The sequence below is a fragment of the Cyphellophora attinorum genome (genome assembly GCF_001299255.1).
Source record: "Cyphellophora attinorum strain CBS 131958 chromosome Unknown Contig17, whole genome shotgun sequence".
Lineage (NCBI taxonomy): Eukaryota > Fungi > Ascomycota > Eurotiomycetes > Chaetothyriales > Cyphellophoraceae > Cyphellophora > Cyphellophora attinorum.
Genome location: NW_017253245.1, coordinates 177827 through 198156, shown reverse-complemented (window position 1 = coordinate 198156; position 20330 = coordinate 177827). Strand labels below are relative to the sequence as shown.

The following is a 20330-nucleotide window of genomic DNA, read 5'->3' as shown; positions in this document are numbered from 1 at the left end:
TTCCGACTGACTAATAGCTTCTCGGGAGTGGTCCGAATGGCAGCGCACTGTTGTGTTTCGGGAGATGAACAAAGAGAACCAGCAGCATGGTCTCCGCGTCATGCGAAACAGCTGCATTGGCATCCGTGACGTTCCAAAAGGATTTGAATCATGCTACCCGAGACCGCCTTTTCTGCCGGCGAGCAGCACTCATGTTTTGCGCATTGGGATAAGCCGGTGTGGGATTGGTGTCAAAGTAACTCCAGAACCGCTGAGACACCTCATGATGTCTTTCCGTCGAAGCATGGATACCAATAAAATAGACGGCAACCGGCAGATGAATGTACGCCGCTGATGTTGGCAGTATGCGTTCCACTATATCGCAGAGCCTATCGGCAATGACGGTGGAGGTCGGGGCTGCCTCGGAGGCGACATTGGGATAGAGCTCCTCCAACGCCACGAGTATGGACGCATAGCGCCAGGCGTCTTGTAGTAGGAGTCTGTCGTCGGTGGTGTTGTGCGACAGGTTGAGCAGTTGACTCATACTACTGTGGTAGGTTTCATGGGACAGTGCCGACATGTGCCCTTCCGCCAGCCGGACGTACACGAAGAACGTATCTCTGGGGCACCCGACAAGGTCGAATAGTACAGGATCAATCTCGAAGCGGTGGAAGTCTGCAAAGACAAGGCCGCGATCCTTGTGAATGACAGCTCCCATGCAGTCGTACCAGTTGAGCAGAGAGATGGCTTGCTTCAGACCAGGTGTGGAGGAGTAGAGCACAGACAGTTCACCGAAGTTGCTGCAGTGGACATCTAGAAGCGCTCGAGCACCTCGTAGATGTCGAGTCCAGTGGCCGAATGGGCCTTCTCGCACATCAAGAAACGCGAAGACTGTGATCCCGAACAGTGCGAGGATATCGCCGCTCTCGACAGATCGCTTCAGACCTTGCAACGCGTTCGAATACAGCAGGTCTTGGTCGAGACCATCGTTATGGCTGGCTCCCGTCATACGCAGGCTGATTCGTTTCCATGCAAAAGCCCAGACATCAACAAAGCCTGTGTATTCAGCATCGAATTTGACTTTGTCCGGGTCAAGGCGCGCTTGCGTGTATTGCGACGTGAAATATTGCAGATAGTTGGCAAGGCCTGTACTCCAGCCTGCATTGTTGCCCTCACCATTCACCGAGAAAGTACTTGGTGAGGTCAGCGCTTGCTTGGCTTGACTGACGGGAGACGTGAAGCCGACTGGAAATCCGGGGATGGACCCATCCAGCGATGGCGAAAGCTCGGAGGTCTGACTTAGATTGCTTGTCGTGACATACAGTCCGGGACTCGTCTCCTCGACTGATGAAGTAGTGTTTGGCTCATTGGCCTTGGCCGAGCTCGTACTGCCTCCGACCCATTTGACTCGGTTGACATAACCTTGACATACGATCGAAGCTGAATTGCATGGTCCGCAGGACGGTCGGTTGAGGTCACATTTAACGCCGCGCTCTTTACAGGTCAGGCAGTCGCGGTCGCGTCGAAACCCACGTGGCTTCCCTTTTGTTTTGCCTTCTTTCCCGGGCTTAGCGGAAGGCGACACCATCGAATACGCCGGGCGCTGAAGCTCAGCTCATTCTATGGGGAGATACCATGGGGTTGGAAAGATACGGCACAACTTTTTTGATTGCTTACCAAGAAGAGCCCAAGGTAACGATGGGGCAGTTCGGGACCTAGCAACATCCCGCCGGCCGCCCGCGCATTACACCTAAGGACTTCGCTTGGAGAGACGCGGGTGGGCATGTTTGATGAGGGATGTAGAGGACAAGCTAGGCCCTAATCTGAAGGTGATCAAGGGGCACGACTTCACGATAAAGTTACTCGTGTTGTTCGGCCAAATCTTGGTGACTTCGACGATAACTTGACGTGGGAAGTGGAACCTTGGTCGCTCTTGCTGCCGGTGCATGAACGGCAGCTACGATGCCTTCCTCCTTTGTCACCACCATACGGCAAGCGGCACCGAGGCATATATTCCAACCGCAACCGCCATGACTTCGTCGCTCGCAAATTCTCTAGGAGCTGACACAATGCCATCAAAAGATCCCGCTACCTACACGCAGGAAGCCGTAGAAACAGACCAACCGAATAAAAAACTGCATTGGAAGCAACGCGCCGCCATCAAACGAGAACAACAATACGCACAAATACCACCAGAATGGCGACTCGATCCGTTGCCATCGCCATTGCCCAGATCAACTCTTGACTACATTAATGACTGCCCGCTGCTAACGCCACTCGAACACAGCATCACATCAACAACATCGGCAACGAGATTACTCTCACAGATCAAATCACGCGAGCTGAGCTCGCTGCAAGTTGCGACAGCTTTTTGCAAACGAGCGGCAATCGCGCAGCAGTTGTCACGATGCTGTACAGAGATGTTCTTCGGCAAGGCAATGAAACGCGCGGAGGAGCTTGATCGCTATCTGGAGGAAACGGGCGAACTGTGTGGACCTCTTCATGGGCTTCCAGTGAGCTTGAAGGATGGGACAGATATCGAAGGCGAGGATACAACCTTAGGTATGTCTTTCCCAAGCAGGATATCGAGCTCGAGGCATTGATTGGTCGATCAGGCTGGGTCGGTCTCGCAGGCAGACCTGCGGAGAAGGACTGCTTGCTGGCCGAGTGTCTGCGTAAGCAAGGCGCAGTGCTATACTGCAAAACGAATATACCTCAGTCACTAATGGTGAGTTTTACATTTCTAATCGGGAACCAGGCTCTAACCGGTGGGGAACCGATAGATGTCCGACTCATACAACCATTTGTTCAAACAATCGGTGAACAGTCTTAATCGTAATCTAATATCAGGTGGAAGTTCAGGAGGAGAAGGCGCTCTAATTGGATGTCACGGCAGTATTGTTGGGGTTGGGACCGATATTGGTGGCAGCATCCGAATTCCTGCCAACCTCCAGGGCCTTTATGGCCTCAGTCCCACGGTTGGCCGGTTTCCCTGGCACCCATCCGTGATACGCGACAACATTGTCAATGGCGTCGCTGGCCCACTCAGCTGCACAATTGACACACAAGAGGTGTTCTGGGAGAGTCTTCTTGCCGCCGAGCCCTGGAACTTCGAACCCACCTCGTACTCAATTCCCTGGCGGAGTCACTTGGCGGCAAAGCCCTCACGCAAGCTCAAAATTGGATACTACGTCGATGATGGAATGGTCAAAGTCCAGCCACCGATTGAGAGAGCGGTACATGAGGTTGTGGAAAAGCTGAAGTCAGCTGGCCACGAGGTCGTACAGTGGGACATATCATCGCATCGAGAAGGTCAACGGCTGTGGCTGAAAGCTGTTCTTGCGGACGGTGGCCGCAGATTCAGGAAGCTCTGCGAACAGTCAGACGAGCCACTTGTGGAGGGCATGCTGGTAGGCACCGAGGACGACCGACTAGATGTCGACGAAGCCAATCAAGTGTCCAACGACCGACTCGCCTACCAGAAATCGTACATGCGTCGCTGGATGGACGCAGGAGTCGATGCACTGATCATGCCTGTACAGCCGTGGGTAGGCTTCCCTCCCAAGATATGGGTGCAATCAAGTCAGAATGTTTCGTATACTTCACACTGGAATCTTGTCGACTTTGCGGCCCTGGCTGTTCCTGTCACGACGGCGAGTCTAGGTGATGTCGGTTCAGAAGCGTGGAAACATCATCAGCCAAGGGATGTTAGTGACGATTTCAACTGGAAGCAATATGATCCCGAACTGGTTCAGGGTATGCCTGTTGGCGTGCAGATTGTTGGAGGACGATTCGGAGAGGAGAGATGCCTTGCAGTGGCTAAGGTTGTCGAGGAGGCACTACGACAATAGGGGCTCGAACGCAAGATGGATATTCTACCAGGTTCCTACCTTCAGAAACATTAGGATGAGCACCCAAAAGGCCTGTGGCTGATGGCACAGCATTCACTGGCATCCAAATTGACGAGTACTTAACATCAAGCTGTCAGTGGGTGAGCTGAGCTGATGTCGATCGGCCGGACCGAAACCTGTGGCACTTGCACGGATGTTCGACCTCTACAGACTGATTCGTCGTTTCGAGAAGTAATGAAGAGATTGGCTGGAAGGGAGTACGACTTGAAAGAGTTCCTCGAAACGCTCCTGCCAACGGTTTCACGAGACCGTAGTCCAGGTGAACTAATGCAAAACATCTCCGGCAGGAGCAATGCTTGAGACTGGGCAAGGAATTCTTCTCCAGCAAAAGGATCACAGGCGGATTGCTTCTGGCGGAGTAAACAATGTACTTTCGAAATGATCGCAGGCAAAAAGCAATTCGGAGTTACATCGCAAGTACGGTCATGCCATGATGAAGGCCGGCCTCCAACCATTCGCAAACGACATGTTCGATGTGAAGGACAGTGCATACACCAATGTTCGACAACATTATTGGTCAAACACAAAGACCCCAAGCCAAACCAAGTCTCGAAACAGGCCACCCGAGAGCGGAGCTCGCCTCGAGTACGCTGGCGCCAGTCCTGGCGAAGCTTGCGTATGTATGCCAGCTCAGGCTCTACGATGCTATATTGCAAGCGCTGGCGTGAACCTTGTCTAGTGGGACACCCTGGCAGAACATGCAATGTATGTACGCAAAAGTGGCATGCGATTTCAAGAGGTAGGCGAGGCAGGGCAGCAAGGACACATGCTTGACGTGGCCATCCGGAATGCTTCATACAGCTGAGAAGTCTCAAGCCTATGTTCCGGTCGTGGAGAAGTTACTCGGCATTTCTTTTCCACCACGACCTTCAGCGTCGAGTTATCGAACAACATACGTCCGTCTGGTATCATGCGAAGTCGGCTCGATCAGCCACCGCACGAGCCTCAATAGGGAGCAATGTTTGTGCAAGGCCCTAACCGCTGAAGTGTACCGGATCACATGAATATGGTACCACCCTCTGCGGCTCCTCCGCGTCAGCATGATAAACCTCCATGAACTGGCCCTCCGCCAAGGCCTCATACCCTCCACCGCTCTCCAACTTGCTCGTTGCCAGGGCAAGCGTGATCGTGTTGCTCGTGCTGCCTCCAGGCGCAATACGAATATACTCCTCCTTCGGCGGCGGCATCTTTCGATTGATCATGATTGATGGCACTTCCAATGCCTTGCCTCCGTTACGGTTGCGAAGTGAAATCGTGCCCAGACGACCTGCTTGTGGATCAAGCACGCTGTTCCAACGGAGAATGGTGATGGGTGTCTCTGATGATGGATTGGAAACGTGGGCGACTAGCTGCACCTTGGGAATTGAGTCTACTGTGTTGATAGAGGCGATCTCCAGGCGGACTTGTGGCTGGATGTCAGCCTGTGAGGAGTGTTTGGTTTTCGACATGTTGAAGGGGTTTTGTACAGGCCTGTAGGTATACAGACCCAGGCAGATGGTAGCTGAGATGGCGAGGAACGCGAAGTGATGTGCTTTGAGCATGTTTGTTGGGACGTGGCGGGTGTATTGTTGGCGATGGTATCTAAATCTCAGTATCCAATACCTAGATAAGGGTCGATTGACGCTGTCATGCTATTCAGTCGAAAACGCTACAATGTTAGGCAGCGATCATTAGAGTCGGCTCTCAACTCATGCATGCGTGGCTCATTCTCTGCGTCTGCATCTGCACCCGTCAAAGCCCATGCACATCGTTGCATACGAGGCCCCGCCCCTGTCCTGGGCATCCGTTGCCAAGGAGTTTCACTGAGGAAAATCCCCTTTTATCCCATCCAATCGGAGTTGACATAGAGACTTGTTCTGTAACTCCTGAGATTTGCATCCATGGATCTTCTCGCACAGTTTCCAGAACCTTGAATTCCTCAAGTCCCGATGTCGATGTATGGCGTGTTGATACGCGCTCTGAGCTACATGTGCGATCGGCCGGCTTCGACTTTAATAGTGCCAGCTTAGCGAACTTGTTCCGATGCACAAAATACGAAGTCCTCCGCCCTGACTGGCTACTCCGTCAAGCACAGGCAACACCTTGCCAAGAACACGGAGATGCGTTGGTTGCATCAGATCGACAGACAAGAGATCTGAAACTCTACAACATGGCCCGACAAGATTTGTCCGCGACCAGGCAATCTCCTGAGCTTCGAATCTTCTGCTGTATACGCACTGCCACGCCTCGTTGCACGGACGCCCCGGATCTGTGCCATCCACAGAAAGTAGTCTGGGCCGGTGAAGATGGAGACGATAGCCGTTGCCTTGTCCAAGCACAAGGATATCGTTTGCTTCTCTCATGATGGACCCCGGGGCGATCACTGCTTGGCTTTCCATCCCTCTTCCAGGAGTCCTTCCGAGATATATGGGATCTCTGACTTCGGTTTGGTGATCTTCAACGTCTTCTTATAAGAGCTTCGTTTCTTTTGCCTCTGGTAGGTCATCGGTCTCTTCAACAGCGTTCATCAGTCACTCATTACACTCTTGCCTTCAGGCCTACGATCCAGTCACTCATTTGTTGGAATTTGCATACCTTTACAACGAGTTTATCTGATCCCAAAATGCCTTCCTTCACCACAGTTGCTCTGGTAGCAGCTCTGACTCGATTGGTCTCAGCCCATCCCCACCACATGAACGCGAACGTCAAGAGAGACAACACTCTTGCTGTTGAACTCTCCGACGCAGGCGCTGCTGGTGTTGGTATGAAGGTCACCAACATTGGTAGTGAGCCTCTCAATCTACTCACATATGCCACACTGTTGGACAATGGCCCAGTGAACAAGCTTAAGGTCGTCCGAGAAGATGGTAAGTACCGGACATACCTGACAGCATTCGAATGAAACTTACCTGGTGCAGGCTCGGAAGTAGGATTCACCGGCGTGCTGTTCAACTACGACACAGCTTCGCTACCGGCTGAAGTCTTCCTCGCTCTCAGCCCAGGCGAGTCAAAAGACTCCCTGGTTGACGTTGCCTCCCTGTACGACATCCAGGGCGGCACCTACACCATCTCTGCCAGCGACGTCATCGAGTACGCTTTCATGAACTCGACATCGATCGAAGGTGTCATCCCGTACGCCTCGAACGAACTCACGGTCGAGATCACCGAGGACGAAATCTCCAAGCACAGCCCAGCTATCAAGCCCATGGCTCTCGACAAGCGCACGCAGGTGTCTTCATGCTCTGGGGCGCAAGGTCGAGCACTGCGTGCCGCAATCGACTATACGGTCGGCCTGGCTAGCAATGCTGCCACCGCTGCCAGTTCTGGTTCCACTCAGAAGTTCCAGGAGTACTTCAGGACCACATCAGCCAATGGTCGATCAACTGTGGCGAATCGCTTCGAGGCCATCGCTCAAGAGGCCAGTTCCCAGACTTCTGGCGCTTCTGCTTACCACTGCACTGATGTCCTGGATGCATGCAGTCCAGGTGTCATTGCCTATACTTCGCCAGCCCAGAACATCATCGCCAATTGCGACATTTTCTACCAGCTGCCTGCTGTCAGCCGTGGCTGCGGCGATCAGTCACAGGCGGCAACAGTGCTCCACGAGTTCACGCACGCTCCGGGCATCTTCCCTCCTGGGACACAGGATTTTGCCTACGGATACTCTGCCAGCACGAGATTGAGTGCTCAACAGGCTATCAACAATGCCGACAACTACGCGTTGTATGCTGATGCGATTGACAACAATTGCTAATTGACGGCCGAGCCTTGGTGACGAGACACGGCGTGGCGTGATTCATTGCATAACCTTGGGGACTCGGTGGTACATCAGCATTTCTTTGGGCTTGGTACGCCCAATCATGAGCAAAGCATTATAACAACTTCTGTAGAAGCTACCGCCGCATGAGTGCGCGCGGACACCAATGATACTGCATGATCAAAGTCGACCTGCCCTGAACGTGTCGCCGCCGCCATTGAAGATTGTTCCACGCTCGTCAGGCAAGTCCCCTAGCAAGCACGCCGTTGAGACCCTAGTAACCGCCAAGATTGCGCGTTATCTTTTGTTGCGTACGATCCACAGTCAGACGGACGGCGTCGTGTGCTGTCGTCGTGTTCGTTTCACCGAAATGGGTGCAGTGAAACGTCTTGTGGTGGAGGTGAACGCGCACCTCGGGACAGGCCCGTACGAGCTACCGTACAGTGATGCATCTTGGCCGCAGAAATTACCGTACTCAGCCATACGCCATTAGTATACGCAGGCGTCGCCCTCACTGCCTACACGACATCGACAACGGCTGGGCGTGCAGAAGTTCCGATCCAGTGAACGGCATGCTCCGCGCAGAGCCCTCACGCGACCATGGACGCCTTCATCGCCGAGACGACGGCGGGCGGCCACGACACGGATCATGAAGACGATCCTCAGCCAAATAACACAACCACCGAGCCCGAGAACAAGTTCCAGATGGCAATATCGGCATGGAGGGGCGTCGATCTCACTGGGCTGATTCCTCAGCTGGATGCCACCGCGACTGAAATAGTCAACAATCAGAAAGATGCCTTGGTCGAGCGGAAAGAGGTGGCATCAAGGACGAAGGAGTTCAGGAAACTTGAGGATGCCGCCAAGCTGGGCGAGATCAAGTCGTTGTTGAAATCCTACCAGACATTCATCGATCTCCTGACGACACACGGCAAGACGTCCTCGTCCGCCTTCCTACAGATATACACGCCCCTGTCCGACGCTCCGGACCCTTTCCCGCTGCTCGAAGCCTCAGTCGAAGCACTTGTCACGGCGGAAGATACTCTGCCCAAGGTTCTTGCTGAGAACGCGGAACTACAAAAGAGAGTGAACAGACTCTCCTCACAACTCGAAGAGACGGAGGGGAAGCTACGAGAAGAGAGCACAGCTCGTAGGGAAACAGATGCTGGATCAGCAGACCTGATCAACAAGATTGAGGCCAAGTGGACGAAAGTTCTCGAAGAGAAACAGAGTAACTGGGAGGCCAAAGAGCGGGCATTGGAGGAAAAGGTCGAGAACCAAGATCGGCTGTTGAAAGAGCTGAAGGCCAGCTATGAGGTTGCTCAAAGGCTCGGGCAGGATGAAGAGAACCGTGGAGACAGCGTCTACGGCAAGGCCGCTACGGCAGAACTTGACATGCTGAACTCGGAACTAGAGAAGACGAGCGCTCGCCTGGTTGAGATGGAGACGAGAAATGAGCAACTACGGCTAGACCTCGCCCGGGAGTCGTCACAGAATGCAACACAGCAGTCGCATGAAGACGAGGCCGAGCTCCTGAGGCTAAGATCAGAGAACTCATCACTGATGCGCAAAATCGAGTCAGCTCGTTTCGAAAAGACCTCCGAGAAGCGCGAGTGGCACGACAAGATGCGGCAAGTTGAACGACAACGGTCACAACTCGCGGAAGAAGTTCAAGCGGCAAAGACCAAGCTACAGAAATTCTCGAACTACGATGAATTGAAGCGAGAGCTTGAGGTCTTGAGAACGATTGAATTGTCAGCCGAGAACGAGGACGAGGACGACGCACCCACGACAAATGGCAGCGCCGATAAAGGCCATGGTCAAAGTCTGGACAAATTGCTCCTGGCTAAGAACAAAAAGCTGAGCAGCGATATGACGTTGCTCCGAGTTGCTCATCAGGATCTGGAACAGCAGCTTCGTGATCTGCAGGAGGAATTTTCGCAGACAAATGCGGAACTCGAGAAATCTCAGAAGCTAGCTTCCACACTCGAGAACGACTTGTTGAAGATACAAGAAGAGGCAGACAATGCAATGCCATCATCTGGTAGGTCTGTTGCCGGAACTTACACCTCTCGGCACCCAGGCTCGATGAGACGCGGTGGACGAGCCTCACCTACGTCTTCGATCATTTCTGGCTACGATTCTATACCACGGTCAGCATCGGCGACGTTGGAGTCATTACGTTCTGGTGAACCAGTTGGGGGTGGTTCCGGCATCCTGCCTATGATACAGGCTCAAAGGGACCGCTTCAAGCAGAAAAATCACCAGCTCGAGGAGGAACTACAGAAAACATACGCTACTGTGACCTCACTGAGGCAAGAAGTCGCCTCACTTCAGAAGGACAACTTGAGCCTATACGAAAAGTCACGCTACGTCTCGACATACAGTCGAGGTGGCAACACATCTTCATCTGGCTACTCCGGCGGAATCTCCCACACGAGGGTACACGCCGAGGAGGACCCAGAAGTCGACAAACGGTGGAAGTCAGCATACGAAGCCAACATCTCGCCGTTTGCAGCATTCCGCGGCAAAGAGTCAACTCGAGCTTACAATCGCATGAGCCTGCCCGAGCGCATGATTTTCTCCTTGACAAGGATTGTGCTTGCAACACGGATAAGTCGGAATATCTTCGCCCTCTATTGTGTGGCTTTGCATCTGCTCGTCTTCTCCTTGCTTTACTGGACGGGGACGGCGGACATCGAGAAGCATATGGTCGGCGAGATCGGTGCGGCGGGCGCCGCTGTTGCTGGGGCGGCTGCCAAGGGAGGAGCAGCAATGGGCGAAGCTGGTAGTGAGTGGCAGCAGGAAGGTTTTGGCTGAGGCCGAACGAGGCTGAGGGCCGCCTTCCGTGCGCTCGCGCACCGTTGGGAACAAGTTTCCCAGTGCTCGCTGCTGAGTGCCTTCCACCACGGGGACTTGGGTCTTCTAGACATATTAATATAATTCCAGCACTATTTCAGGATGTTTCAGAATGCTCTGTGTCAACGGTAAAGAGTCGATTCCCACGACTTTCTGATTGCCCGCTTAGCCGCATTTCCGTGATCAGGAAAGAATTGCGAGTCGACGGTAGTGCTTAGTCGATCTAACAATTGCCACATGGAGTGGACACCCTAGCTAGCATCTCAGGTCGGGCGATGGTTCGGTAACGAGCTTGGAGTCGTCGAACTTGCTGCCATCGCATTTCTTGCTATATTGGGCGCTGCGGAATGCGAGATCCGATATCTAGAGAGTCGGCCGAGCATCAATTCATCATGCGCAAGCTATAGGGCCAAGGATCAAGTCGTCCTCCACCCCAGCATTTACCTAGCTAGATACCTGCAGACCGTCTGATGTTCTACTACTGATATGCAGCTGCTGCATTGCATTGCATGGCATACTGCTATGCATGCATCGTCCGGAGAAATGCCTATCCGTTCGCACATGCCTCACGAGATTCTGCCTATTCGTGTATGTGCGAGCGAGCCTGGCCTGCAAGCGCCGTGGCCAATCCTGATCTCCGCTACCCGTCCAGGCTGAAACGCTTTGCAGCACAAAGAGCCGCTTGAGCGGAGAGACTGGAGACGAGCTTTGCTCGTGTGGGAGTGTGGCCAGCAAATCCCGCGGTGACAACGGCATAGTGCATAACGTACAGTATCATCCACGTGGCGAGTGTGAGCCAGAATTGACTCACGAAGTCTGCCAGCCGGTGGCTCGTCTTGTCATGTCGCACAACTTGATGTGAAGGCAGGCATGGCGTGCTTCAATCCTGCCATGTCCATTATCATTTCTGCCCACCCTGAAGGACTTTGAGTGCCCCTCCTCCCTGCACGATGGAGGCTCCTCTGAACGTGGCGTTCGTCGGTCTTCGAACCGACAGGAGGACCTCATGCGCAGCAAATGGGATTGATCGATCCGTCGGATCTTCAGATTCCATGCAAGTCATGCAAGCATTTGACTGAAGACCCTTCAAGTTCGTCGGACCTCTGAGATCCCGTCAATCTACCAAGCACTCAATGCCTTCAGATGTACAGATATGGACATGAGATTGGCGGGCGGTTAAGGCACCCCGGTTTGCTTGCGCAGCCAATCCGCGCCTGTCGGTTCATCGGGGAATGTTATATTTGGGTGTACACTACGATGAATTTGGGATGGTCAGTGCATTGACTGCCGCCCTCGGCGATCTCCCTTCGGTAACTTCGCGTCAAGCAAGGGACCTCTCGGCGAACGTCGCTATCCAGCCACTGATGTTGCCTCGTTTTCATCGACAAAACACGGCCACCCAGGATTTGTATGCCAAGGTCAGCGCTTCGCTCACCCAGGATAGAAACAGCCGCCTCCATGAATCGTATGTGGGCCGAAAATGGTCTGTCTTTAATTCTGTATTCTGTAATTGTTACTGCTTACCCTAGCCCGAATGCTGGGCTATGCCTCCATCCGCCATAGAGCGGTGCTAAATGCGATATCGATTATGGCGTGTATGGAAGATGATCTGCTACCGCCCGTTAAATGAAGCTTGAGCGGCTCTGTGGTGGTGTGTCTGGTCTATTCTTTCCTCTCCTCCATCCAATCCCCATCTCGTAGCCAGATCTATACACCACAGCAAACATCCACAATTTCATCCAAGAGGTACCACCACTCATTTTATTCTCGACTGCTCCCACGTCCCAGCATTCAGCAATAATAATACATTTCGACCACCCCTCCAGCCTTCTCACCTAAGGTTGCCTCCCTTCCATTGCGCCTTCCTTCTTGTTCGGTCTGCTTCCTGCAACTGTCGCTTCTGCTGGTCAGGACTCTCATTAATACAAGCACGCTCGCGTGCCTCAATCTTGAATCTCGACCTTCCCCCTTACCAGCAGAGCCGGTCCTCATCAGACAAGATGAAAACCACTACTCTACTGGCATCATTCTTCACAGCCGCCCTAGTCTCCGCACGTCCTGGCCGCCAACGAGCTGAATATCCATGGACGCCAGCGCTCGCAGGATACTATGAGAAGGTAGCATTGCACATCCAAGAAGCCAAGTCATCAGGGCAAACACCAGGCTCGTGCGATCTCGCTGGGGCTGCACCTCCCATTGCGCCTGCACCACTACCCACTCCAGACGGCCTCGTCCTTGCCCACGTTGCTGTTGGTCGAGGTGTCCAGGTAAGTCATCAAGTATCCAATGCCCTCGCCAACACTTGAAACTAACAAACACAACCAGAACTATACCTGCACATCCAACGCTGCAGACGTGAAACCCGTGGCGGCCGGCGCGCTCGCTCATCTATACAACGCCTCCTGCATGGCGGCATCGTACCCAGACCTACTCTCCCTCATGCCCGACCTCGCTCTCCAATACCCGCTCGAGAACCCGGGCATTCCAGATGACTCGTCCAGCGACGGCGGCTACACCACCACATCCAACAACCTCCTGAGCGTCTATGCCTCCGGCGACCCCAGCGACGGCGCCCTCTCAGGCCACCACTTCTTCGACGCCAAAACGCCCGTCTTCGAACTCAACTCCAGCCCTACGGGACCTTCAACCCATTTGGGCGTCGTTCGGGGGAAAGCGAACAGGAACTCGACCGCGCCTGCCTCTTCCTGTCCAGGTGTGGGTTGGCAGGGGAACGGTGCAGTGGCGTGGCTGTACTTGGATGCTACCCCGGAGAGCCAGACGACGGATGTGAAATTTGATGGGGTGAATCCGGGTGTGGCAGCGGGGGCTGAGGAAGGGTGGAAGCATATTTATCGGGTGAACACTGCGGGAGGAATGCCGCCAAAGACTTGTGCGGAGGCTGGGTTGGATGTGGGTGGGGGTGTGATTAGTGTGCAGTATGCGGCGAATTATTGGTATTACAAGGGGGCGCCGGGCTCATCATAAGCGTCCAAGTCGATGGTCGGATGGGTGTGGTGTAGAGTGGAGAAAGTTGTCTGGTCGATGTGGCTCTGGGAACCCGAAGAGGAAAGGTCAGCGTTCCGATTTTCTTTCTGGTGTGGTTTTGGTGGTGTGGTCGAGTGCATACAAGGCCTTTGCAATAAGAACAAGCCGCACCAATGACACCACCATGATCAACGGCCATATTCACGACCATTTGACTGCGGATAAGCAGATCGAGTCTGTCCCTACCGCTCGAGGGTGGCTTAGAATCAACATTGCCAGACCAGTCTATCTATCTGACAAGTCTCGGCTCATTTTCGCAGTAGTTTACAATTTCAAACGCTCCCTAATGGAGATCTTCGAGTTTCAACGAACTTTGCGGATTTCAGAAAACTTCACTGTTTTCCACGTTGCGTCCCCCTCCATTGACCTCCCTTAAGCTCTCCAAGCAGCAGTCAAAGCCTGAGTCTTACGTAGCCGCAACTGCGCCTTCCGACCACTGCTGACTACCGCACACGCACCCGCATCCTCATTCCATCCCCTACAACAGCCGTGACTCGATGCGTAGTCAACACCTCCTTTTCTCTCTCCTCCCCTTTGCTGAGTACAAGCCACTCCCGCCACCCGCCTTCTCAAACACGAAGCCCCTCGCGACCGCACACACCACCACCACGGCCTCGAACGTCGCTAGGCTCTGGCCTACACAATTTCGCGGTCCGCGCTCAAAAGGGCGGAACGCGCCCACGGGGATTCGGGACATGTATTCTTGGTCGAGGAAGCGATTGGGGTTGAAGAGGTAAGGGGAGTACTTGTCGAAGGTTCCCTCGGGAAGATTCGGGGTGGCCCAGATGAGTGGGTTGCGCTGGATGAGCCATTGGCAGATGTAGACTCTCAGCCGTTGATTGTGGCGGTGGTTGTGCTGCCGTCGGCGGCGTTGGTGATGGGGATCTCGATGGGCGGATTTTCTGAGTCGAGGGGAGGGGGCTTGGCCCAGCGGGCGGACGAGGCGGGCGGGTGCAGGCGGAGGGCTTCTTTGACCCATGCGTTTGTGATTGGCAACTGTGAAGTAAGGGCTGTGTCATCTTGGGAAGCGAGGAGGGTGAGTGCGGAGAACGGGTCGCCTTTTCCGAAGACGGAGTCGTGCTCGTCCACTAGGGCCTTGTAGAGGGCCTTGTAGTGGTCGTAGAGCGGGTCGAAGGGCTGGATGTCGGTGCATTTGGACAATTCGTAGAGCAGCCATTGGATTAGGGTCGCGGTTGTGTCTTGGCCGGCGAAGAGGAAGGATTTTATTTGGGAGACGGTGTTGCGGATTAGGGCGGGCGTTGGGTCAAGTGAGTCTGTTGCGAGGTTGACGATGCTGCGAGCGGGTTTGGAGGTGGATGAAGCGCTGTTGTGCGAGTTGCTCGTGTTATCTTGAGTGATCTGCTTCTGGATGAAGTTGTATAGGCGCCAGTCGAGGGTGGTTTCGTTGAGCCAGGAGAGGATGGGCCGGATGGGGTCGAAGTACTGAGCGGCGTTGAATCCTTGTCCGACTTTGAATGCTTGGGCGCTCAAGGCACGGCTCGTGGTCAGGATACCGAAACGAGACTTTTCTCCTTGACCGTCGGGAGTGGTTTGGGCGCCGAAGTTTCGCTCCATGCAGACCATCGTGATGATGTCTGTAGTCAGGTCCTGGGCGAACTCCTGTAGCTCGAAGACGGTCTCATTCCTGGCGGCAGTCTTGAGGCGCTCAACGAAGATCTGTGTCTTCTCGAGGATGAGCGGTGCGAGTGAATGCAAATGCTGGGGCGCAAAGCCCTTGTTGAATCGTCTCCTGAGAGCCCGCCACTCTTCGCCGTGGACTAAGATCATGGACTCCTTCCCCAATAGTCCATTGAGAGATTGGGTAGTGTCAGATTTGGGCAAGGAGTATTTCAGACCGGGACGGGGCTCACTGCAGAGCTCTGCGATAGCTGGATCTGCAATTACTAGGACGGTAATGTCGACGGGAGAGAAATCGAGCCAGAAGCATGACGGCCGGCCCAGCTCGTTCCATATCTCCTCCATTCCCTGGTCCGGGTGCCTCCCGAGGCCGGGGTCGAGCTTTTGGCCAGCATTGATGAGGTTGCCGAGAAGCCAGTGTCGAGGGAGGGAAGGCACCTTGTCGAATTCTTTGCTGGTCCGGACCCATATGTTGAATTGTACATGACGTGCGAACTTGTAGAGGAGATATGCGGCGTACGGCGCTACCACGTACAGGCCCAGTAGCCGCAGGAGCTCGGGAAGCGTCTGCATTGTCGACCAGCTCCAGAGGTTGGAAGACAGAAACGGAGAAGGTTGCACGTGGAGGTGTTCCACGTGGTAGGAAGTTAAAGATACACACGAAATCTGCAAAGTCTAGGTATACAGGAAACTCGCAAGCTCCATGGAAGCTTGATCAATTTGAGCCGTAGGAGGATCAGCGCATTCATACCTACCTAGAGAGGTGCTTCTCCGCTCCACAATGCGATGAATGCTTCCTGATTTTCTGAAATGGCGGGAGACCACGTCCTGCCTAGGAAACAATGGCGTGTGATAAGTCGCCGACTCACCGGTTGTCGTTTCAAAAGTACCCAACGGTGCCTTAGACAGAACCTTCCGCCCCACTACGTGCGACGGTGTAGCAGTCATCGTCATACACCCTTCAGATGTAGCCCTCCCCTTGGCGATTCTGGATTCTGGACATGATAGACCTATTTGAGCCAAAACTCGTGTTGTCGTAAAATAATCACCGTGCCGGTAGTTGCAGCAGTGTCAAACATGTAGGTGACCAGTTGAAGGTGCCATCGTCGTATATCACGTATCATGCGAGCCTGCTCAAATCTGGGGGTCAAAACATAAAGGCTGATATTCTTTTAAGAACTTGGCTGCGTCGAGGCGAGCCAATCATGGTGATAGCGTTCCTGAGCGGTCACCAACTTCGCAACAAGAATACGCGGATGCAGAAAGTCGTTCACGCGTAACCAGAACGACCTCCCTAGGCTCAGGGGTCGGGAGTGAATCTGACTGCGAGTTCATTCGCAGATGATAAATTCCCACTGCCGCTTTTTCGTTGGTCAATAAATGGGTATCTTATGTCGTTACATGTCGTGTGAGTATGGTGTCATATACAGCCCATCGCCATTTCCTTCGGCGCGGTGTGTATCCAATAGCACTCAAGTTCCCTCAAGTCGTTGGATCATCTCCAAACAGGTATCTTTAGTCGCGCCTTCCACTCATCGCACAAGCTTGCTTCCAGAACTCACAACTTCAAAATATACATTCCTTCCCACAGCATGCCACTTCTGGATCCCTCCTCGATCAAGCCACGGCTGCAGATTCTTACACTGGCTGACATCAAACACAGTAAGTCGACCACATCCTTCCAGCACACTGTCAACGCCGACGCCAGTGACACGTACACAACCACGCACTGCCAGCTGTTCGAGTCTGCTGAGATGGAGTCCCAGAGAGCGGAGCGAGGGATCAGAGACAGCGCTTCCGCAGAAGGACAAGTTCAGATGTGTCAGGCTGGGGCAGCCTAGGGCGAGGACTTCGGTTGCTGTGTCGGACAGGGCACAGCAGAACGACTATTAGCACTGTTAGTGGCTTGCAGTCAGTATGATGTGATAGACTTACCAAATCGAGCTCTCGAAGACCAGGCCCTGCGCCATTGACAAGCCACACTATACTCTGATCACTCAGGTATGTGCAGTCCGCTAGGCACAGACGTTTGAGTCGTTCGAAGCGTGCATTGCCCCAGTACTGGAAACCAGTATCCGTGATAGTCGTACATCTCGTCAGATCGATCGACTCGATACGTGTGGCGGCGTGATTCGCTATATGATGCATGGTGCGGTCGGTTATGTGCTTACAGTAGCTCAAAGATATCGTTGAGAGATCAGGACAGCCTAGGACTGTACCAGGTGCTGGTATCACAGCATTGGACGAGCTCACTTTCGTGTTGAGTGTCGGTCGATTGCCATTTGTGAGCTTCTGACGATTATTGAGCAGGTTCTGCTGTTGTAATTGGGCTTGCGTCTGTTGCGGTACAACCCAGCCAACGATTCTAGCAAGCAGTGTATCGGACACTTTGCGGCAGTTGCTGAGATCGATCGACTTCAAGCCTTTCGCTCGATTTGACATCTCAAGAATAGCGGGAGCGGTGACATCCCACACACTCTTCATTCGCCAACTCGTAGCTTTTGCACCGCATGCAGTCACAAGCGTGTTGAAGCCTTCATCAGTGATGTGAAAGCAGTTGCTGATGTCTATGATCTCTGGTCTCTCACCCACAAAAGGACAAATCTTCTCTGCTAGCACGCTATCGTTGACGAAGCGGCTGTATCTGGATAGGTCGAGTTCTCGGAACAGTAGAGGTGATTTGGTAAGCACATTCTGCCAATGCTGTGAAACTACTTGAAGACGCATACATTCGTGCAATTCCAGGCGGTCGAAGACCAAGGGAAGAATCTCATCGCTAATGGTACCTCTATTCCCGCCAAATGTGAGATTGTGTTTTGGTGAGGGACGTTTCGCGCCAGCAAAGGGGTCTGAAAAGGGGAAACTTGAGGATTTGTGCTCTGATATTGGCGACGGAGTTCCTGCCGCGGAGCTGAAAGGAGAAGAACTCTGCGAGTTCGTAGGCGAAGCTCGTGACGATCGCCGTTTGGACATCTGTGAGACTTCTTCGGGAGACGGAGGTGCAAGCGATCCACGTCTCGAGCGCGATTTGACCTTGTCGAGGCCGACACTCGAGAAGGGGTCGGGATCAAGAGGCTCGAGATGACTCGGCGCAGAGTCTTCTGTAACAAGCTGCTTGCTTTCTGCGTCACGGAATGTGACTCTTGGTAATGGAGATGGTTTGGGAACCTTCGAGGTTCTCTCGCCAATTTCCAGCTCACCGATTGGTGGTGGGGACCCAATATCAGCCATAATAACGTCGTTCTCTGAAGCAGAACGTAGTCGTCTGCGTGCTGTCTCTTCGACTTGAGACTTGATGTCGGCAGGACACCGACGCCAGAACTCAGACAGCACATTCTCGGAAATCATCAAGCATTCTACCTGCGTGACAGACCGTACTGTTGCAGTCCTCCGATCTGCAAGAGACAGACTGACGACTTCACCGAAATACTGCCCAGGTCGAAGCCGAGCTTTGATGAACGGCGCATGACATACACCATTTGGCTGGTCTTTCCGGCGCCCACGAGGCGCGACATCAGCCTTTTCATCCAACACTTCGACTTCTCCTCTTACAAGGAAAAAAACTTCGCGACCTGTACTGTCTTGCTTGACGATATCGGTGAATGGTGGATAGCCCCGAGGCTGAGCGTTGAGGCCCAAGAAATGCAGCATCTCGGCGGGAAGCGTCGCGAAGAGAGGAAGCTCCTTCAGTGTGGCCCGGATGTTGACCAGGCCGTGACCTAGCGCACTCGCGGTCGGAATGTCTTGTGTGCCAGGACTGGGTGACTTGCGTCGCTTGCTTGTACCATTGACTGAATCACTATCACTCCACTCCATTTCATCGCCCATCAATTCTCGCGAGCGTTTAGACCCTCGCCGTTCTGGGACAGGTCGGTCTTCCAGCCCAGCTCTCAATTGTCGTTTCTTCTTTTCTGTCTGCGCCAGTCTTTCGAGCGCTTCTTCCCTGATTGCGCGCTCGACGTCGGGATAGTCTGGCAGTATCTTCTGCAGGTCTTCTTTCTTGAGTATGAGAGTCAGACATCTTGTCCTTGCGACGACCGTGGCTGTTCGGGGCCTGTCGAGCAGGATGCCGATCTCACCAAAGAATGCGCCGGGCTTGAGTTCCGCGTATGTGCTCTCGCCATCCCTCGACGTGACTGCAACAGCTCCGCGTATGAGCCAGTACATGGACTTCGCATCGTCTCCTTCGTTCAAGATGTAGTCATTTGCCGAGTACATCTGGGGCTTGAGCACCATTCCCAGCTGCGCCAGGAAACTATCAGGCGTAGACTGAAACAGTGGGAACGATCGAATGCGGTCAAATAGATCCAGGGGCATGCCTTGGAAGCCAGATGTCGCCAGCGGCGATTGTCGAACAGGCTTGGTGGGATTGATCTTCTGGTCGAAGTCGCGAACTAGTGTGACTTCCGCGGACGGAGGAACCGCGACTCTCCCAGCATATGGGGACAACGCCCGACCATGGTGTCGCCTCATCTTGCTTATCCGATGCGGTGAAGTGGCTCAGCCGAGTCCTATGTACATTTGGTTTTGCGTCCCAGACGGGAATCTAATGCATGCACAAGTGGCTATGCCATGGTGGAGGGTCGGTCGACAGACCTGGAGCTCTTGTTGACTCGCGCCGGTAGGTCTGTCTTCGCGTGCGTAGACCTCTGCCACCTTCTCGACAACGCCGGGAGTTAGAGGAATGTTGACAGTCTCTGGTGAATGACGTCGGATTGTGATAGAGCTCGCGTGCGAGGTGGTCGCGATCAATCAGTGGCCTCTGTGGGGAACGCAGATGCGTCGGCCGCGATATCGCTTGGGCGGGGAACAGCCGTGAGTATGCGGTCTTCTATAAATTCATTGGCCTCGCTTTTCGTCTTCTGGGTGCAGGTGCAATGCCTGTGGAGATCGAGACGCTCGCGATACGGCTGAGAGATGTATAGTAATGATGTTATTGTAAATCGAGGAGAGTTTCAGATTAGGAGGGCTGTGGCAGAAAATAGACAAGGTTGAATGATTAATGGATGGTCCTGGCATGCCCACTATCCGGTTGTGGGGTGAATTGGATTAGGTATGCTCCCAGATTGTGGCTTGATCTCAAGGAAGTAGTTTCCTGTCCACCCAAGACGATGGTAAGGTACTTCAGATTGGCATGGGCTAGTAACTACAATGTGCGTCAG

At 53.6% G+C, this 20330-nt stretch overlaps 7 protein-coding genes across 7 annotated transcripts; 4 read left to right on the top strand and 3 right to left on the bottom strand.

Annotated features, from left to right (window-relative positions):
* Positions 1-148: 148 nt before the first annotated feature.
* Positions 149-1567, bottom strand: AB675_5782 (uncharacterized protein; the record flags this gene model as incomplete). The annotated part of the gene is made up of 1 exon (XM_018146021.1): positions 149-1567. One exon carries the CDS (start codon positions 1565-1567, stop codon positions 149-151), a length of 1419 nt encoding a protein of 472 aa, XP_017998785.1.
* A 481-nt stretch (positions 1568-2048) lies between these two features.
* Positions 2049-3830, top strand: AB675_5781 (putative amidase; the record flags this gene model as incomplete). The annotated part of the gene is made up of 3 exons (XM_018146020.1): positions 2049-2541; positions 2595-2707; positions 2763-3830. The coding sequence occupies 3 exons, from the start codon at positions 2049-2051 to the stop codon at positions 3828-3830; spliced, it is 1674 nt and encodes a 557-aa protein (XP_017998694.1).
* A 1034-nt stretch (positions 3831-4864) lies between these two features.
* On the bottom strand, positions 4865-5431 carry AB675_5780 (uncharacterized protein; the record flags this gene model as incomplete). Its single annotated transcript, XM_018146019.1, has 1 exon — positions 4865-5431. The coding sequence occupies one exon, from the start codon at positions 5429-5431 to the stop codon at positions 4865-4867; it is 567 nt and encodes a 188-aa protein (XP_017998730.1).
* Positions 5432-6492: 1061 nt separating this feature from the next.
* AB675_5779 (Neutral protease 2-like protein) lies at positions 6493-7623 on the top strand (the record flags this gene model as incomplete). The annotated part of the gene is made up of 2 exons (XM_018146017.1): positions 6493-6736; positions 6788-7623. 2 exons carry the CDS (start codon positions 6493-6495, stop codon positions 7621-7623), a joined length of 1080 nt encoding a protein of 359 aa, XP_017998720.1.
* A 603-nt stretch (positions 7624-8226) lies between these two features.
* AB675_5778 (Protein CASP) lies at positions 8227-10446 on the top strand (the record flags this gene model as incomplete). Its single annotated transcript, XM_018146016.1, has 1 exon — positions 8227-10446. The coding sequence occupies one exon, from the start codon at positions 8227-8229 to the stop codon at positions 10444-10446; it is 2220 nt and encodes a 739-aa protein (XP_017998809.1).
* A 2039-nt stretch (positions 10447-12485) lies between these two features.
* Positions 12486-13470, top strand: AB675_5777 (uncharacterized protein; the record flags this gene model as incomplete). The annotated part of the gene is made up of 2 exons (XM_018146015.1): positions 12486-12752; positions 12811-13470. The coding sequence occupies 2 exons, from the start codon at positions 12486-12488 to the stop codon at positions 13468-13470; spliced, it is 927 nt and encodes a 308-aa protein (XP_017998757.1).
* An 888-nt stretch (positions 13471-14358) lies between these two features.
* Positions 14359-19641, bottom strand: AB675_5776 (putative sterigmatocystin biosynthesis monooxygenase stcS; the record flags this gene model as incomplete). The annotated part of the gene is made up of 3 exons (XM_018146014.1): positions 14359-15735; positions 16887-17054; positions 17104-19641. 3 exons carry the CDS (start codon positions 19639-19641, stop codon positions 14359-14361), a joined length of 4083 nt encoding a protein of 1360 aa, XP_017998722.1.
* Between the last annotated feature and the right edge of the window lie 689 nt (positions 19642-20330).